At 38.3% G+C, this 20395-nt stretch overlaps 4 protein-coding genes across 4 annotated transcripts; 1 reads left to right on the top strand and 3 right to left on the bottom strand.

Moving 5' to 3' along the window:
- Nucleotides 1–207: 207 nt before the first annotated feature.
- LOC131435894 (integrator complex subunit 14) lies at nt 208–9597 on the bottom strand. The gene is made up of 4 exons (XM_058604163.1): nt 9281–9597; nt 1506–1881; nt 1192–1448; nt 208–1130 (listed from the first exon to the last, which is right to left on the bottom strand). The coding sequence occupies exons 1-4, from the start codon at nt 9464–9466 to the stop codon at nt 243–245; spliced, it is 1707 nt and encodes a 568-aa protein (XP_058460146.1). The 5' UTR covers nt 9467–9597; the 3' UTR covers nt 208–242.
- LOC131435893 (dnaJ homolog subfamily C member 2) lies at nt 1992–6198 on the bottom strand. Its single transcript, XM_058604161.1, has 2 exons — nt 3872–6198; nt 1992–3805 (listed from the first exon to the last, which is right to left on the bottom strand). The coding sequence occupies exons 1-2, from the start codon at nt 4207–4209 to the stop codon at nt 2122–2124; spliced, it is 2022 nt and encodes a 673-aa protein (XP_058460144.1). The 5' UTR covers nt 4210–6198; the 3' UTR covers nt 1992–2121.
- Nucleotides 9598–11840: 2243 nt separating the features above from the next.
- On the bottom strand, nt 11841–19734 carry LOC131436031 (uncharacterized). The gene is made up of 4 exons (XM_058604461.1): nt 18402–19734; nt 12239–12705; nt 12009–12174; nt 11841–11943 (listed from the first exon to the last, which is right to left on the bottom strand). Exons 1-4 carry the CDS (start codon nt 19554–19556, stop codon nt 11893–11895), a joined length of 1839 nt encoding a protein of 612 aa, XP_058460444.1. The 5' UTR covers nt 19557–19734; the 3' UTR covers nt 11841–11892.
- On the top strand, nt 17021–18320 carry LOC131436032 (vacuolar protein sorting-associated protein VTA1 homolog). Its single transcript, XM_058604462.1, has 2 exons — nt 17021–17076; nt 17141–18320. Exon 2 carries the CDS (start codon nt 17165–17167, stop codon nt 18137–18139), a length of 975 nt encoding a protein of 324 aa, XP_058460445.1. The 5' UTR covers nt 17021–17076; nt 17141–17164; the 3' UTR covers nt 18140–18320.
- Nucleotides 19735–20395: the final 661 nt, after the last annotated feature.

Raw genomic sequence — 20395 nt, 5'->3', positions numbered from 1 at the left:
GTATGTAGGCATATATGAAAAATAGACAGTTTATGAGTTCACTTATCTTTTCACGAAATAAGAAAATCATTTTCCTTCACCCAATTTATATGTTTTCCAGCTCCACCAGCAATGGCGACGTGTTGCGCTTTACCAAATCGACAAGCGACATTAGATGACAAGTGTCTCACCGTGATTCAAAAACGAAATAAATAAATACAAGCACAATTGAATTTATAGTCAACTTTATTTCCTTCAATATTTCAAGCAATCTGATTGTACTTCGTCGGCATCGCTTGTATAATTGCCTTCAAATCTCGGTTACTCGGCTTGCGAAGTTCGTTCGCCGCATGCTTCAGCTGAATACTACAATCGGGACTGGCGCTGGACCCCAAGGTAGCTACTTCACGCTCGAAAATATGCGCCAACCCTTCCAGCAGTTCAACGAACCCCAGTGACAAGGCTGCCCTCCGAATCCGATTTAGTTCCTTGTAGAAGTGTTGAGTTTTCTCCGGCAGTTTCTTAGCATGTCGTAGGACTTTCTGTATGTCAGATTGGAGTCCAGCCTGTCGAATCCACACCACGATGTTTTGTGAGTAGCTTCGCTTATCCGCCTTAATCGGAAAGCTGGGGTTCTCACCCGGGAAGGCATCTTCCGCGTTACCGAGGAACCGAAAATCCCCCAACCATGGTATTACATCATTTCCGGGAGGAAGAACGTTCAACATCAAATTGGACTTTTTTTTGCTATCCGCGTAAGAATAGATAAATCCAAACCAATTGTCATTTAACAGAACCAACGCAGCCATGTTTTCCACCTTCAGAGCTCCATGAAGCATAACACAAACCGATTCACGCGTTGCATCACCACCGGGACCAGAATCGTCGTCGTTGTCAGCGCTGCTCGTGACTCCACCACTGTCTGGTTTAGCGTAGAATGATTTAATATCATTTTCTAACTTTTCTTCCGACGTTAAATTGCTATCCTTCGACAAGATGCGTTTGTCTCCTTCGTTGCGTGGCAGAATCAGATGACGTGACACCGACATCGGAGAACCGATATCCGAGAGACTGATATAGCCACAGATTTCCAACCTTCGCGAGATAATCGTTGTCGTTTCTGCCCCGAAAATATCCTTTGAAGTGTAAGGCTGAAAAGTTAATGGTTGGCTGTCGTTAATGTTAAAATTGTTAATCCGTATCTTGACTTACCAGAGGTGCTGGCCAAATTGAAATTGCACCTTCCAATCGAAAATACCCTCCACACCGGAGCGTTGCTTCAAACTGTTTATAATTCTGTTCACACATGCGTTCGAACATTCCCTGAATGCATTTCCTGTTCAACTGCTTGCCACTTTCGTCGTTGTCGTCTCCGATTGGATCTTCGATGGAAAGGCTTTTCAATTTGGGAATAAAAATCTGTCCATTCTGACCGCTAACATCGAGCAGCTGTTGATACAATTTTGTTCCTGGAAGTTTATACGAACAGAGAGTGGTTGACATTTGAACTGCAAATGCATACTTACCAAACTTAAATGTCGTATCGGTGATGTTACCCAAGCACATAAACGTGAGCTTGCTGGGGTAAGAGAATCCAACCCACTGGTTTTCCGATAACGGTACCTTCACGCCGGTGCTGCTGCTCTGAGCTTTATAATTTTGCAGATTGATGATCGTGTTCTTCAGTGAACTCGGTCCCAGTCCGATTCCACAGTCAGTGAGGAAAATAATCTGACAGTAATTGTGGTTTCCCCAGTGAGTTTTGAACATGTTGTTCACCGCTACCAACACACTCTCGAGACTGGTTTTGTCGTAGTGTTCGATTTTGTGCAGTGCCTGCCGAATGGACTCATAGTCGCGGGTAAAATCAACCACCACCTCATACAGGGAGGAGTATATAATCTGGAACGGTAGCAATTGGATTAATTGGATACAGACGATAGTGACGTTCCCCGGAAACCGATCAGTGTTCGGCATTCTCTATAGATATTCCAAATAACAATATCGCAAACTCTAGTTTCAAATGATTTATTTACAAAAACTAACATAAAATAGTCGCAAGGGATAAATCAGATAGTGTTTATTAGCTAGCAGCTGTTGAATGATTCACCGTTGTTATCTATAATTCACGTTTTGGGCGCTTCACTTGGCTACCTGTTGAGCGTCTTTCTTGGCATTGACCAAATCGACCAGCTCCTTCACTCGCCGCAAACATTCCTTCTTTGTCCGATTCGGGATACATTCCGCTATCCGATCCCAGCGATCTGGCGTCGAGACCGGGTAAGTCTTGATGGCCTGCTCCAGCAAAGCTTGCTCGTCCTTACTCCAAACTTTACTTTCCTTTTCCTTCTTTTCTTTCTTGGCTTCCTTCGCAGGGATGTCCTGTGGAGTAGCTTTGCTATCCGGCATTTTGCTTATGTTTTCCTTTTCCTCAGATGATGGTTCGTGTGATCCGTTCATTATCGGCGATTGACCATTTACAGTTTTGGTCTGCGTTGGAGCTTCGCTGTCCTTTGTACTGATTTCGGCTTTGTCCACAACCTTCAAATCCTTTCTAGTTTTTTCGAATGACTCGTACGCCTGTTGGTTTACTACAGTTTTGAGATCGCTCTTCGAAAAATCACCGCTCTGCAGTTCCTTGGCTTTGTTCAGAATATCCTTGGCATAGAATTTCATATCATTTAGGTTGGTTCCGTGTTGATTCAAATAATTAGCAATAACTTCCCAGCGAGAAATTGTCCCAGCCGGGAATAAATTGACAGCTTTTATGAGTAGCTGGACATTGTCATTGTTCCAGAGAGCTTTACGATTGATTACTTTCAGTCCCGGATTATTGGGGATAGATTGACTCTGAGTTGCTTGCAGACGGCGTTCTTCCTCTAACTTTTGCTCTAATGTTTCAAGAGCTTTAAGAAACACCACACGACCACCAGACGCAAGCTCTTTATTGAATTCTTGAATTTCATTAAGTTTAAGAGACTCACACAACTTTTCCAGCCCTTCCAAGTGTTTCAATCGCTCCTTTTCATCATTCACATAGTAATCGCTGGCCTTGGCAGCATCCCGAAGCGTTTTGCGTTCTTTTTTTAAGGCACGCTTAATCTTTTCCTTTTCAATCTGAATATTTTCGATACGTTTTTGTTCGGCTTCGGCTGCTTTCTGTTTAGCCAAAGCAGCTTCCTTCGCCAATCGTTCCTCTTCGGCTTTCTGTGCTTGATAAGCATCCTGCTTAGCACGCTTAGCAGCTAATTTGCGGTCCTTGTCCTCCTTTTTGAATTTAACAACCCGAGGATCATTGTTGTAGGCTAAGTCAACAAGTGATCGAATTCTGGCCGATTCTTCTTTCTTCCGTTGCAGCCTAATAGCCTTGTTCTGCTTCTCGATCCACCGACGCTCCTCTCGATCTTGACCTTTTTCTTTGTCCTCCTCATCCAAATAGCTAAATTCTCTCCAACTTGAAAAATTGTACCAGTAATCGTAAAACTTTTCCACTTTTTCGCGATCTGTGTTGTCATCGCCGAGCAGCGGTGCTGGCTTTTTGGATTCGCTCCATCGCGCATTTCGCTCAAACACTTTTCTTAGCGCTTTGAAAAAGTCCTTCTTTACCTCACTCTGAGATGGCAACGAATCATCGAATTCTGGATCTACTGAGTCGAACGCTCGTCTGTTCTTCAAAGTTCCTAACGTTTCGTAGGCCATCGTAATGCAATGAAAATAATCGTCATCATTTTTAACTTCCTCGCCTAGGCCTTTTCGCTTGTCCGGGTGATGTTTCAATACAATCTTGCGGTAGGCTCGTTTGATGTCGTCCTCAGTAGCTACAAATCTACAATACAATCATAGCAAACGTTAGCAAGTTCATTAGGCAGGCAAACAACCAAATATCACTGACCTCATTTTTTTCAATCCGAGTACCGCATAATGATCCTGATTTTTCCAATCCTTTGGATCCAAACTTTTCAGATAATCGATATCCAGTTCAAACATCTGTTCGAACAAGATTTCTGGATCAACCTTTTGCTCTTCTTCAGTGCCATTCTGATCGGTCTGCGAGGGAAGTAATCCGGCTGCTTCTAGTTCTGTTTTTGTGGGAGGACATTCCGGATCTATAGGCATTGAGTCCGCAAGATATGGCAAACACTCCCACGCGTGCCCACCAGCTACCAATCGCCGGCGTAGATCATAGTTGGTTTGCAGTGCGACCGTTAATATTCGGTCATTGGTTGTCATTTTTGCGGCTCTATGGTCTACGCTTCCTTTGACAATCAGTACTTTATGTAACAAACTTCTATGCTAGTTCTATACGCAGCCAAAGCAAAAGTCTCTTCCGATGGACACAACAGTAAATTTATCTAACCTCAAACACGTGCCAACATTAGTGTTGATTTGATCCTGGAGAAAATCTTTCCAAAAACTGCGTATCCTTCCGCGCAATGAATCTCACATATCATTTAATGCAGTGTGGACATGTATGGTGCTACTCTGTTGTCCAAAAAAGGAAAATTACCCGAACAAAATAAATCTTTTGAGCAATTTTGCACTTTTTACGTACGATCCGCGATTATCCCGAACTTGGCGTGCTGCCAACACGAGAACGAAAAATTTCGAATCAGCTGCCTGTCACTGGAAAAATGTCAAAAGCGCGCGCATGTTCAGTTCAGGGTTGCCGAATCGTACAAACGGTTTCCATAAATAGAAATTGATTGGAATCCAGCTCCTACACAGTCAAATCGACGACACGACCTGCCACTCGTCTATCAAAACTGTATCGTAAGTTTAACTACCCCTCAGTAACTGGAAATGTCAAATCGAAAACGCTAGTGAATTTTTTTAAACTGGCAGCACAAGTTGATATATTTATTGATTTTGAATAACAGTCACCATAACCTTGGTTACTGCATATTGAAGGCAAGATGAATGTAAACAAAATAAATTTCAGATCGGTTATTATATTACGGAACATTTTAATGGATTTACCTGACTCGAGCGGAATGTAAAAATTGAGGAGTATGAGTTATGTCTTTTATAAAGCCAAGTTCAAAATTCAGGTCTTGACTTGGAACCGTTGTGTGAGAAGGAAGACATGGAAATGACCGACAACGAGCTGAGCGAAGCTAGTGCTCTGCGGTACCTGCATAACGTACGGTAAAATGATTTCTTCGTGGAATTCCACTAGTAATCCTCGAATAGTGGCCAACAAAGTGAAATACTGTTTCCACTGCTGCGCAATCAACCGACACAAAACAATTTTGACACCGGCATATTACACCGAATCCTACTGCCCAGAAAAGCTAGCAGTTGAAGTGTACGGATGAATCGCTGGAAGCAGATCATTGTCCTCGTTCGTTGGTTTCATCCATAGTTTCGATTAAATTCCGAAAATCGAGTCCATTTAAATGCATTTCTGCTTCATTTGGACAAAGTTTAATACTAATAGAACTATTCCACCGCTTTCAAAACATGTTTATTTGTTTTGGGGTTCCTTGGTAACTAGTCCATAGCAACTTAAACAGTGTTGCTCGAGAAGATTATTTTTATCATTTACAAGGGGTCGCTAGATTTGTGGTAACTGGCGGTGAATCGTTAGCGAACAGTTTTAATGCTGATTTTTCTTCGGAGTGCCTGGTCGTGTCGTCGGTCAAATAGTTACCAAATCCATTTGAAAAATAACCGTAATTATATTTGAATGGAAACTGATTTCGATACCGTGTGAGTCAAAATAAACAAACTACTTATAAAAACATGAAACAATTAATTATCGATATCTATCTTTGCCGACTGGTCACAACTAAATAAGAGTGATGTTATGCAAAACGAAATGAAACGTTTTTTGAATGAGCGTTTTTACGGAAAAGTCATTTCGACTTGATTGCATAATGCCATCTCAGATCATATTGATCTCCATATGTAAAGGCAGGACACTTCAGAAATCGGAGTAAACATTTCAGTAGGGCCTTAAACAAATGACTTTCTTTGTTTACTTTCACTTTATTATTATTTCTGCGTTATTACACAAATGTCGCATTTTTTATAATGGCCAATAAACCACCTGACAACATCAACGATGAAAAAGAACTGCTGGCGTACCATTGTAAATAGAGTATTTAACACCAGATGAAAGGGGAAAGTTTTCTTTTCATTTACTCTCAGTCAGTACCGAATTCTTCAGAATTTCTTTTCAAAAATTGAAAAAACACGATAAATGTTCATTTTCTAGTACTGACACCAACATGAAAATTTTCGGTTGTTCCATAATATTCAAGAAGTAAACGTGGAAAAAATAATGAGTAATAATGAAATGTTGATGAATGGAAAATGTATTCTCCATGCGTTGCTTTCATGTATACACTCACCGACGACACGACCTGCCACTCGTCTATCAAAACTGTATCGTAAATTTAACTACCCCTCAGTAACTGGAAATGTCAAATCGAAAACGCTAGTGATTTTTTTTTAAACTGGCAGCACAAGTTGATATATTTATTGATTTTGAATAACAGTCACCATAACCTTGGTTACTGCATATCGAAGGCAAGATGAATGTGAACAAAATAAATTTCAGATCGGTTATTATAGTACGGAACATTTTAATGGATTTATCTGACTCGAGCGGAATGTAAAAATTGAGGAGTATGAGTTAGTCTTTTATAAAGCCAAGTTCAAAATTCAGGTCTTGACTTGAAACCGTTGTGTGAGAAGGAAGACATGGAAATGACCGACAACGAGCTGAGCGAGGCTAGTGCTCTGCGGTACCTGTATAACGTACGGTAAAATGATTTCTTTGTGGAATTCCACTAGTAATCCTCGAATAGTGGCCTATTCGGTGAAATACCGTTTCCACTTCTGCGCAATCAACCGACACAAAACAATTTTGACACCGGTATATTACACCGAATCCTACTGCCCAGAAAAGCTAGCAGTTGAAGTGTACGGATGAATCGCTGGAAGCAGATCATTGTCCTCGTTCGTTGGTTTCATCCATAGTTTCGATTAAATTCCGAAAATCGAGTTCATTTAAATGCATTTCTGCTTAATTTGGACAAAGTTTAACACTAATAGAACTATTCCACCGCTTTCAAAACATGTTTATTTGTTTTGGGATTCCTTGGTAACTAGTCCATAGCAACTTAAACAGTGTTGCTCGAGAAGATTATTTTTATCATTTACAAGGGGTCGCTAGATTTGTGGTAACTGGCGGTGAATCGTTAGCGAACAGTTTTAATGCTGATTTTTCTTCGGAGTGTCTGGTCGTGTCGTCGCACTCACTTCGTCCATCTTTTCACCTGCAGATTTACTTGCATTGCATATTCGTCTTGGATTTATGACATTGTTACAAGTAGGTGATAAATTACGCCTCCAGTTAAATTTAATGTTTAGTTTAATGTATGTTAGATTTTATTTGCGTGCTTTAAAACTTGCTTCAAATAAGTGATAGAGCTTGCAAATGAATTGCAATTTAGCTTCCATGCCTTCGGAATCCCGGGTTGGTGGTTCAATGAATAGGGCGCTGTTCTTACAAGCTAGTTGTCGTGTGTTCGAGCTCCGATCTGGAAGGATTCTTAGTGTCAGTAGGATCGTAGCATCAGTCATGCAATGGTTCTGTACGCTAAGAACCCTTCTGCGAAGTCTGTTGAAACAGAAGGTGAACTTCTACGGAAGAAAAGTATTAACAAGTCTTTGCTTTACCTTTGAAATTTAACCAAATATATGCTTTTTCCGTTGAGAATTTCATACCAAGCTTAGTAATCCTAACGGACAAATTATTCAAGGTATCTAACAATGGTTTCTATGAATTGTGACTCTAGATACATACATCTCACACCATCGTGTGCAAGTTGTCTTGGGGAACAAGAAGTAACAAGACAATCGTCGATATCATCCACATAAAAGTCGTAAAGATGAGAGAACTCACTACCTGTCAACATTCACTATGAAGAGGTTCTCTGAGTAATACCGATGACAGGACCAGGTACTTCGAAGAAAAATCACAATAATGTGTCCTTGAATGATTCATCACTAGTTACTAGAATATTGTTAAAATGTAAAAATTTATACTCTGTTTTCAATGTTTCACTAGCAGTTCCTCTTCAAAGTGAATATTGACTAGTGGCTCATATGCCGTTACAATTTATTCCCAGTTTTGTAAGAATGAGTTGTACATTAAATGAATATCTTTTGAATATTCATTACATTCAGATCTGTGGGTTTTAAAACAGTTTATTGTATTTTGATAGCAACGTTTTTATTTTACACGATATATTGCTTTTACAATCAACGTTGCCATGTATACCGATTTATCGGTATTCATAGATATTTGACCTCTATACCGCAATACAGATATGTACTCCCAAAATACCGATAATTCACGCAGCGTTGCCAGGTTGCCAGATTTGTCTGGCAAATGTCAGATTTTAGTCGCTTCGCCAGACACTCAAACTAGCCAGATCTTTTGCCAGATTTTCCAAATTTTGCCAGATTTACCAACTTTTCCTAGATTTTCTCATATCTCGCTAGATCTTTACGGTTATGGTCTCTATACGATAGGTGGGGAGACCTTTTTTTGCTCACTGATAATGATTCCCTGCAAAAATTTCCTTGTTTATGGTAGACTCAGACAAAAGCAGATAAATTTTCGAGTTTCGACAGATTTTTGAAAAAATAACCTGGCAACTCTGAATTCACGGATCGTACAGACGAATACCGATTTTCGTTAATATCATAGATAGACAGGAGAAAAGGTTGACCTTTTTTTTTGCTCACCAAAATGAGCTTTGGTGACATTTCCGTTAACTTATGTTGACGAGATTCTGATACCGATATGTTACAGATAGATTTTTGCGCCAAATACAGATTTTTGGAAAATTGCAATTTACGATTGAATTCGATATATTTGGGGTATTCTGAACAATATGCAACCTACACACATTATTGTTTTCCAAGAAAAAAATAATGGAAAAATTTATGAATTTTAGTTAAGTTTAGTTACATTTTATTGTTAAAAACCTTTTTCACACATCATTGAATAGTTTATAGAATTATATTGATAGGTTTGGCCACTGTGAAGTTTTAGTTGCGTTTGTAAGAAATCGTATTCTTGCAATATTTTTTTTATTCTAGCAAGCCACATACGCACAGTAATGTTATTTTAGAAGAATGATTTTTTTATAGATAAGTGTGTATTCACATGGATTCTGCATTATTCAATAGTACGGTTTTTGGGTGGTGCTTAATTCATATACGTAAACAATCAGAATTCCGTTTTTCCAATTCTGTGAAAACAATGCTACTAATTGCTACTTACCAATGATACAAATTCTAGGCGTGAATGCTTTGCCAGATAATCAAGAATTGTATTAATACCATGAATTGCCAACTGATGATACGTCCAGATTTCCTCTCCGCTGGATCCTGTGGTGGAGACAGTGTTACCACCAGGAGCCGGTCGCGTCATGGATAGTGATACGTCCAACGCGATAATTGTTGGCATTTTCCGAAACGTTTATTCACTACAATTTTTGAACACAATCTTAAGAACTCGTAGAAAATCGGCCTATTTATTAACAATCAGCGTTAGATATGCCGCACGATGCAAAACAAAACATAAAGCATCGTCATAAACGCCAGCCTCGACTGTAAATGTCAAAGTAATTCAGGAGAAAATTTTCAATCAGTCCTGTGGCATACCATGATATATCGACCGTCCCACGACAAAAGGGCCTAACTGCAAATGACAGTTCCTCTCTGTTTACTTTTTCTTTCACGATTTACCGAACTGATTTTATATTTGACGCTTTACTCTTCGCAAAACTTTCAAGGTAAAACTACAATCTTTCGATTTATATTGGAAACTTTAGAGAATTTGCAATAATGGCTCCGTAATAATCAAAAGAGAAAGTAAACAAAGAGAGGCTCTCATTTGCAGTTAGGCCCTTTTGTCGTGGGACTATCGATATTATGAGCCATTGCACGAGTGTCTTTACAAGGAAGTGCAATCATTTGACATTTGCATCATTTATAGCTCTTCCACATAAAAAATGGAATTACTTGATAACATCAACATGCCTCTTTTAGAGTTGAGAAACACTTCCGGTGAAACTCTCAACGGGTGAGCACGTTGCATCGTGTTAGTCCGGGGAAAATTCGAGTATTTCGCAAGAAAGAAAGGATTTTCAGCCGTACTTTGACGATTCGACGCAGCCACACAGCGAGATTTTCGCTTGTAGTCAAGTGAAAAGAAAGTCCACTGGACTATAAACGAAAATTAACTGGCAATATAGCCTTAGTTGCTGTGCCATCAATTCGGCGTCATCTCAAGTGAGGTGACGCCAACCAGAAAGGAAGAAGAAGAAGAAGAGTTGAGAAAAAAACAAACGAAAAAAAAAACGTAATGTACGTAACGAGTATAGTTTAACATTATTCAAGGACACATTTCTTATTTAAAAAAGAACATTTTTGTCAAAATCTTGATCGTAAGATTCAGGTGTTTTCACCAGAATATCTCTTATGGAATCAAAACTCTATAGTTGCAGAAAAATATTAATCAAATTCTGGATATTAAATTTAAAAAACCGTTGACACAACATGCATTTGGACCCAAGAGCCCATATTTCCAATATATTCAGCCCCACATTTCACGAACAAATCAAAAGCGACCTACTTTTTAGCTAGCATAGCGTCGCATCCAAGCTCGCGATTTTAACATAACAATGGAATGTTCTCAATATATCAAATTCGTATTCCCGTTTACGTTCGAATCAATCTCACTTTTAAACATCGTACATGCATAAAACAACGCCCATCCAACTTTAAACTATCTGTTCTGGTACAGATTTGAGTTGTAATTAAAAATCTTTGATATCATTTGTTATTTGACTATTCGACGAACACATACCTTCGAACGAATGCGAACAAGCCATTCTTGTTTTCACTCGAACGTGTACGTATGCGATTCCTGTGCAAAAGAGAAATCCGCAGTGCCGGTAGTTTTTCTAGGAAGATTCCATGCACCAAGGAATTGACGAATGCTACATAAAAAATAAACATCGTACTCAGGACCGAGTCGGTAAATGAAATTTTCAAATAAAACTTCGTACAAAGTAAAAAAAACCATTGAAAATAGCAGTCGGATCAGTAGTATCTGCGAAAAATATGCTGCATTTTTCTTGCAATTTTGTCATGTTTTTGATAGTCTACATATTTATTACATTGGTAAAATCATGCATTTTATATAAAATAAAGCATGTTTCCCCATGGCGTATTTTCCATAAAGTACTTAATAGAAGTAAAGTTTGATGCGTAAAAACTTGGAACCGCGCATATATTTGAAGGCTCGCCAGAAAAAACAGCATTTTGCTATGAGTGCTATGCTTTCTAAATGTTTTATGCAAAACACAAATTTATGATTTGATTGCAAATCACCTTTAGGCTCAAAAATAAATTTGTTGGAAATCGGTTAAACTTTCTTCAATGTGTTCGAACGGTTGATTCGCAACATTAAACCGACGAATCGAAACCACGGCATTTCGCCTATTCGTCCGTAAACGGGAATGGGACTTTTCGTTCGTACGAATGATGTTCGAATACACGTATCGTTTGAAGCTAAACTGGCATACATTCTAGCGTTTCGCATATGGTTAATCACAAGAATTGCACTGATTTCATCAAGGCTTAGCCTTTATTTGAAGAAGTTTACTGATATTTGAATATTTTGTGCAAACGAGTCGCGTTCGAATTCATTCGAGTGAAAACAAGAATGGCTTATTCGTATTCGTTCGAAAGTACCCGTTCGTCGTATTGCAGATACGGACGTAAAAAAGAATGAGGGTTAATGAGTTTCTCAAGAAATCATTATATTCACACCATTCGATAGATTGTTTTTTTTTTATTGAGGTAGGGTCACGTACCGCGCTTATGCTAGTGGTTTTTTTCAAAATACTTTATTTTTTCTTCGGGATTAGGTACAATCTAAAAAAAAATAAAAACAGATTAGAATTTGAAATATTTCGAATATCCTGTTTTCAAAAAACTACCGTATCTTGACCGGGTTTCCATCCGGCTGGACACACTTCTCCATGTTTATCAGTATACTGGAAGGCTTGCACCAGTCGTAGGGTTTCATCCACAGAACGACCAACCGGTAGATCATTCATTGTAATTTGCCGTAGGATTCCGCGGTCATCGATGATGAATAGACCTCTGCGGGAAACAAAAAAGAAAATATGTTTCTGGTATTTCACATCTTGGAGGAAACACTACTCACCTGAGTGTATGTCCCAGATCATCCAAGTACACTCCATAGTCCTTGGCTATGCTATGCGTGATGTCGCTTACAAGGGGAATGTTTATCTTTCCTAATCCTCCCTCTTTTCTAGGTGTGTTTATCCATGCCAAATGAGTAAAATGCGAATCTATGCTGGCGGCAATCACTTCGGTGTTCAGTTTCTTGAATTCTTTAATGCGATCAGAGAACGCGAGAATCTCTGTCGGGCACACAAAGGTGAAATCCAGTGGATAGAAGAAAAATACCAGATACTTTCCACGATAGTCCGATAGCTCTATTTTCTTGAATGCTCCATCAATAACAGCGGTTGCTTTGAATTGTGGAGCCGGTCTAGAGATTACTGCTTTGGTCCACTGAAGTTTATGATCGGCCGAACGAACATCTTCCTGTGGATAAACGTGACCACCGGCAAATGAATGGCAAGATCCTTCGTCGACAACGTCTGCCTGTCCGAAGAAGGAAAATTCGCCCAAAATGACACCAATTACTATCAACAATCGTAAAACCGGTCCCATTTTTTTTGTCTAAACTACAACTTGAGCCACGCAAGCACTATAATGTCAGAGTTACGAAAATATCTCACTGAGAAATCTCATAAAATGTATTAATGATAATGAAGTTCAAATTTGATAAGAATTCGCGTTGTGTCTAATAGAAAAAAAAAACCGAAAAGAAAGATTCCGACAGCAGACGGGGAATGTTTCGTGGCTTGTTGTGGTGATTGAGTGTACATTCATGAAAGGAAAACATGAAAATGAGAACCCTTTTTCAAAATTCTTTGGTTCATCTTCTTCAAGATTTGCAGTACAAGTATGAATGAACATTTTCCGAGGGGATCGTCAATGGATATTGCAATCAACTTTCACGTGTAATGAGTAAATGTCCGATTGGCCATTCGGATACACGCTCTTCTAACATAACTCATGAAGTTGCCACTATCTGAATTTGTAAATTAAAGCAATTTGTCAAAATTTGAGTAATGCCCGTTTCCGTAGATCTTCGAAGATATTGTACGGACCTACGGATCCGTAGACAAAATCTACAGAAATTGGATTTTTCCAACGGAAGTCTAGTTTCCGAGAAAAATCAATCTAGGGAAATGGCACTACTAACACAGACTAACAGACATGACAGTATGAGTAAATTCTTAAAAAAATAATTTTTCGTGATGCACTAGTTCCACCTATATTGTACTGCGCGAACTATTTACTATCTGTACACCCCTTGTGTTATGTAAAAGTTTTTTTACTAGTTGGTTTCCCCTCGTTTGTCAACACCGATCAGCTGCTTGCAGGGATGTCTGATTTCATCAAAATATTTGAAAATGAATCGTCACAATAAATTATTGGATTACGTTGATAATATATTATATAACTTTTTCGCTATGTTGGAAGGTAACCATTTATTTGACTCAACGTTGTTCATCTAGACTATTTTTTTATTGTGTTGGTAGTTTTCACACAGACTAACAGACAGGACACTCAAATTAGATTCTTCAATCATTTTAACGGTCATTTCGAATATTCCTTTATTTGGGACAGTACTCACATGTGTCATGATGGCGCCACGTTACCCTATCAAAGACATCCTGTCTGTCATCGAGACTGTGTTTGTTTTTTTCGTTTACCAGCAGAGTTGCCATTCATACAGAATTACCTGTAATGTCTTGATTTGTATACGTCCATGCGAATTTCATGCAGGATACAGATTTAACACATATTGCCAAAACTATATACATAATTGTGCCTACTTCTCATCCTCCAACGCAATACAAAATCCAACCCGTTTTGTTACAATATTTACTTACTTCTGGTCTGCCGCCACTTAATTTCGGGGGAAAATTACCAACACAATGAAAAATAGTCTAGATGAACAACGTTGAGTCAAATAAATGGTTACCTTCCAACATCGCGAAAAAGTTAAATATATTATCAACGTAATACAATAATTTATTGTGACGATTCAATTTCAAATATTTTGATGAAATCAGGCATCCCTGCAAGCAGCTGATCGGTGTTGACAAACGAGGGGAAACCAACTAGTAAAAAAAACTTTTACATAACACAAGGGGTGTACAGATAGTAAATAGTTCGCGCAGTACAATATAGGTGGAACTAGTGCATCACGAAAAATTATTTTTATAAGAATTAACTCATACTGTCATGTCTGTTAGTCTGTGGTTTTCACCCGAAATTAAGTGGCGACAGACCAGAAGCAAGTAAATATTGTAACAAAACGGGTTCGATTTTGTATTGCGTTGGAGGATGAAAAGTAGGCACAATTATGTATATAGTTTTAGCAATATGTATTAAATCTGTATCCTGCATGAAATTCGCATGTACGTATACAAATCAATACATTACAGGTAATTCTGTATGAATGGCAACTCTGTAGGTAAATGAAAAAAATAAACACAGTCTAAATGACAGACAGGATGTGTTCGATAGGGTAACGTGGCGCCATCATGACACATGTGAGTACTATCCCAAATAAAGGAATATTCGAAATGACCGTTAAAATGATTGAAGAATCTAATTTGAGTGTCCTGTCTGTTAGTCTGTGCTACTAACTTCTGGCATCGCTGAGTATGGGTTTGAGTAAAATTTACTCTAGCTATGCGTTCTCTTGTATTTATTCAAGTTTTTAGTTAAACTCATTCAAACTTGAAAAATATATTTTTACGTGAATACGTCTTATTTTACTACGAAACTCTAAATTTAGGCTATGATCGTGAATATATTTTGTTATATCTAACGAATGGACATAATTTTTGCTACATGCCATCAAAATTAATAAAAAAATTCAGTTGTATGACATGTTTAAATAATAATTCAAAGTTACAGTTTTCTGAAATGAATGGTATCAACGAGTATCAAAGAAGTAAACTCATGACGGATGATTGACTTTCTCGTACCTGCGACGACGGTTTTGAGACATTTCATTTCAGGATGAAGTCACTTTCAAATGGAAAAGGAATCTTCTGCCGTTGCTACGTTGTATGTTAGAGGGAAATTACATAAATAGTGTAGAGCATCGAAGTGACTTATTAAGTAGGTTCTTTTCAATCTCTGCCATTTTTCGCAAAGAATGACTACGATATTTTCCTGTGGTATTCCTTTAGCCAAGCAAATTTTGCATATTGGCATTCTACTCCGTTAGCTATTCGCGTGGACTCGCTCTGGTTTTAAGAAAAATTTAGACGGGAGAAAAAAAGATTTGAAAACTGCAACTCAAGAAAGAAAAGTTTAAATCAGGTTTATAAAACATTTTCAGAATCATTTTGGTATAGTTTATTGTAAATCTTTTGAAGAAATGATATTGCCAATGTTATGAATTTTTAGACTAGCGCTACGAATTTTGACAAGAACTTTTTGCTCACACACTAATATTAGTGCAAATGCCATATGTCAGGTTAAATTTTTAAGTGGGTTTTGAAAAGTTTATGCAATAAAACTATTGAAAATTAAAACCATCAATGTAGTGCAAATCTAGAATAATTTGATTGGTTTTGTGCAATATTTGCAGTGCGAACAGCGTTTGATATCGTAGAATTGGATAATTTGGCACTTCTGAATGCCAGAAACTTATCTCGTACAGCATTTTGACAGTTCCTTTCACTGAAATATTCAAATTTGAAATGAAATAATCGACACAAAAATTCTGTATATAGCTATTTAGAACCATAATTGTATACCCAAAGAATTATGCGAAATTTTCCTTCAGTATACTGTATACGGCCGATTTTTTAACCAGTTGTTGTTTGCAGTAAAACTTTGGTCAGATTTGCTATATAAAATGCATAGCACCGACCCAGAATAGATTCGAGCTCAACTCGTCACACTCCATCACGAACGCCTTCATAAATTTCATTCATTCTTTTAAGAACCACCATTATTTTATCATTAAGAACTATACTGATTATTTCATTATATTTAATTGTATGTCAGAATATTTAATGTAACTAATTTGTACTTTAGTTTAGGTGTATCGTTTCAAATTCCAGTAGCGAAAAAAGGGGAAAGCTTGCACAATTCACACCATCGATTAATTAATTGATATTCGGATACATAAAGAAGAGTATTAGTTTTATGCGTATTCAGGACATCCAGTTATGTCTCTGACATTACACACCCGTACTTTTTAAGTATTGCTGTACACTGATAGAATTTGCATGATCATATGAATCGATCTAATAGCACTTCAATTTAATATGGTTTTTTATTTCAATACATATTCAAAGCGATTTGTTTTAAGATGTCATGTGAAAAATCAATAAGATGCAAGACTAGATTATTTTTCACTTAGATGTGTTTTTCCTTTGGATGTGATGTGTTTTGCTATTGAATCGAACTACATGTGTTAAGCACTTCATTTTCTAGTGGAAATGAGTACAGCACAAATGTATGTGCAAAACAGTTGATTCGGTCAACCACGTTTCAATTAAAATCTATATGGAAAACAATGTGACATTCATATGAAATTCATATAGAATCTAGAGGTAACGATATATCTTATCGTTTTGATGTGCATTTCAGATGATGATTCCACTAAATGTCAACAGTTTATACACTCATTTTATGAGTTAAGTGTATATTTTCATGAATTTCTATATGTTCTATATGCAGCAATAGTTCAAATGCTTTGCACGTGGTGCTTGCGTGCAAATTATTTACAGTGTAGCAGAGTAATAAAGCGGAATTACGTGAAAAACACAGTCTGAAATATTTGCGCTCCCCTTGGAATGAACGCAGACACTCAATGCGACAGTTGTTTCACAAACAAACACGAAAAACGTCAAACTGAATCGTCAAGTCAAGATAAGTCATTCATTATTTTATTGTTCTAAAATTTTAATCTATTTCTTTGACCATAATAGTGCACCAGCTCGAGGCAGGTCCTATTACAATGGCATCCAACCAACCAGAAGTCCCGGCGACATTGAAAGTTATAGGACACTACTTGAAAACGGCCCAGGAACATGACAGCCGTGATCCAATTATTAGCTACTGGTGTCGACTGTACGCCCTGCAACTAGGACTTAAAATAAACAGCCAGGGTGCCGAGGAGCGAAAGTTTCTGGTGAGCGTGATGGATTGGCTGGAACAAACGAAGAAGGCTCACGCAGATAACGAATCAATAACTAATGAGGTTGCAGCTCAAGCTTATTTAGAGAATTACGCGTTGAAGTTATTCTTGTATGCGGACAAGCAGGATCGAGAAAGCAATTTCGGAAAGAATGTGGTGAAGGCCTTCTACACTGCTGGAATGATATACGATGTACTACAAACTTTTGGTGAGCTAACGGAAGAAGTATTTCAAAACAGAAAGTACGCTAAGTGGAAGGCTTCGTACATACACAACTGTTTGAAAAACGGAGAGACACCCATTCCTGGACCGATGAAAACGGACGAGGACAACGAATATGAAAATGAAATGGAAAATCTTGGTCCGGGGGCAGGAACATCGAATATTGAGCCAACCGCAGGTCCAAGCAATCAACCTCAGTTACCGTATCCTCCGATGGGATTTCATGCTGCTCCTCAGTCTCCCTCCGCACCAAATCAGCTACCCTTGTCTGGACCACCATCTGGACCGACAAATTTTACGACCAATGACCCATTTAGCACAGTAAAGCCACCCACACCCCCAAGTGAACCCGAAAAACCTCCAGGTGGCTTCCAGCCATATACAGGGCCGTCTAATACCGGCAGTAGCGAGGGCGGTTTGTCACAGGGAGTACAACTAACACCAGATCAGATTATTAAAGCCCAAAAATATTGCAAATGGGCTGGCAGTGCCCTCAACTACGAAGATATCAAATCCGCTATCGACAGTCTACAAAAAGCACTTCGATTGTTGCAAACTGGTCAAGATAGTTAAGCTTTTGTTTTTTCAATTCAGTTAGTGGATTGTTGTGTTTTGCTATTTTCAATAAAAAATTAACACTTGTTAGCGGCAAGCATAATATGCACCATTCTATGCTTTGGAAAGCACTCGCAAAATATGTTTCAATGAAGTATATAGTAACGAAAAATAAAGAATCAATTTACTCACACTAAAATAGTACTTTCATTCAGATGATTGAAGAAGAAACTAGTATCTGTAAGTTTAAATGTTTGTGAAAATATGATATTGAATTTACCTGTTTTGACGAAGATATTTCAACTGATGTTGATTTAGATGCTTGGACATTATCTCTTCTAACAACGGATGCAACCGATTTCGGGACCATGTTTAGGTTTTGGATTGGTGTTTTTGGAGCATTTGGCTGTTGTGCAGATTCCTCATCAGGCATCGATTCGGTTTCAGCTTCTAATGTATAATTAACTTCCACCATCGTGTGAGAGATATCGCGCTGTTGAGGCTTGCCACTGCTGTTGCTATTAATGTCACTAGTTTCTTGCTTCACACGACAAGCTTGTGCCGGTGGTGGTCTGGAAACGACTACCAACTTAATCTCTTTAGCTGGCGGTTCGGACGAATCCACAGAGTCCTGTACTGATGACCGTTTCAAATCCACTGTTCGTTTTTCTTCAGGAAGCTCAACCGATCGAGGTGTTGCCTTGCGTGAATGTTCCGCGTGTCGTCGGAAGCACCGTGCTGAACAGTAAACATCACTTTCATCTTCAACCTCACAGCTATCATACGTAAGTGCTTTCCCACACCAACTACAGCTTCGTTCCTCTAATTCTTGCACTTCAAGGTAGTTTTCTTCTGGCTGGTGTTCTTCTGCATCCTCGGCCGCGAGCGAATTAGTGGATTCGAAAACTTGTATCTCACTCTCGCCCCAACGATTTTCGTTCAACGTTACTACATGGTATGATTCAAATGATCTCTTTCGAACTGGTTCTTGTTCCTGGGATGTATCAGAAGCGGCATTGTCATCTTTTACAAAGCATACCCTCACGTTTCGTGGAACTTTGGGACATTGCATAGCAATGTGGTTGCGCATTCGTGTCAAGTTCCGAACGGTTGTCCAATCGCAAAACATGCAAATGCGTTTGTTCTCAATAGCATTGAAAAGTCCATGAATATCCTTTTTGTTTTCCGAAACTAGCGAAGAATTGCGTTCCTTATCCAAGGATGCCTGCTGGATAGCAGCCATTTCTTCTTTCACCTTTTCCGGTGCACTCCGGCAATGTTCAACAATGTGCTTCACCATACGAGTAGCATTCATAATAGTGGTCCAGGTACAATATAAACATTTGTATTGGGTATCACTAGTGGGAACAAATTCTTTTCGCACAGGATGCTGGTCTTTCCGTTTCACTTTGCCTGTAGATGAGGTCTTACTCATTTTGCTAGTTTATAAAATTTCTGATTAAAATTTCAAAGTGAACTTTACTAGAAACGAACACCGCTTCGAAAGCATATGAATAATATAATAATAATAAGATTATAATAATTTTATATTATTTGTTTACACAGTATCTGAAATATTTCAGAAATTGAAACAAACTTGACATAAATCCAACATCAAACGACGCGACTCAGAGCAGCATAACAGCCACAATCAAATTTATTTCATTGAATGATTCATGTATTCATTTTAAGAACTCACTCCCCAAAATTTTCAACAACTGTAACTCAAATATTAGTTCATTACCATACGATGGTAAATGTACAGGTGGCGAGCTTAGTAAACACCTAAAAACTGTGGACTGTTAAAATTTTATGTCCGAATACTCTACTTTCGGATTGGCTGATTTTTATAACACGACCCAGACAACGAGAGAAATAATAGTTCATGTTGGGTTCATATTCTGTGTTTTCATGCGTAAGGGAAATCAAAAACGCGTTGAATAAAAAGTGTATTTTCAATTTGTCATAGGATGCTCGCGTTACATAGAAATATAGCCATTGAATTTAACCCTCCAAGCAGAGAAAAAAAATTTGTAAACATAAATTCCGGGTGATTCTAACGATTTTTTTCGTTGATATTGTGACAATAGCAGTTTTTTTTAACCAGCGATATCTCGGTTCGAAATAACTATTTTTTTGTTTGATGGGCTACTAACCGTTTTGTTGTTTGAAACAACCATTGGTATTGTAAATTTCACTGGCGTGCTGCCTGCCAGTATACTGGCCCCAGCACGCAACCAGCATAATGTAAACCAGTGGCGTACCGAAGAAATT

Source organism: Malaya genurostris, chromosome 3, assembly GCF_030247185.1.
Source record: "Malaya genurostris strain Urasoe2022 chromosome 3, Malgen_1.1, whole genome shotgun sequence".
Taxonomy (NCBI): domain Eukaryota; kingdom Metazoa; phylum Arthropoda; class Insecta; order Diptera; family Culicidae; genus Malaya; species Malaya genurostris.
Note: the sequence above shows the minus strand (reverse complement) of the source record. Positions and strands in the feature narration are given on the sequence as shown.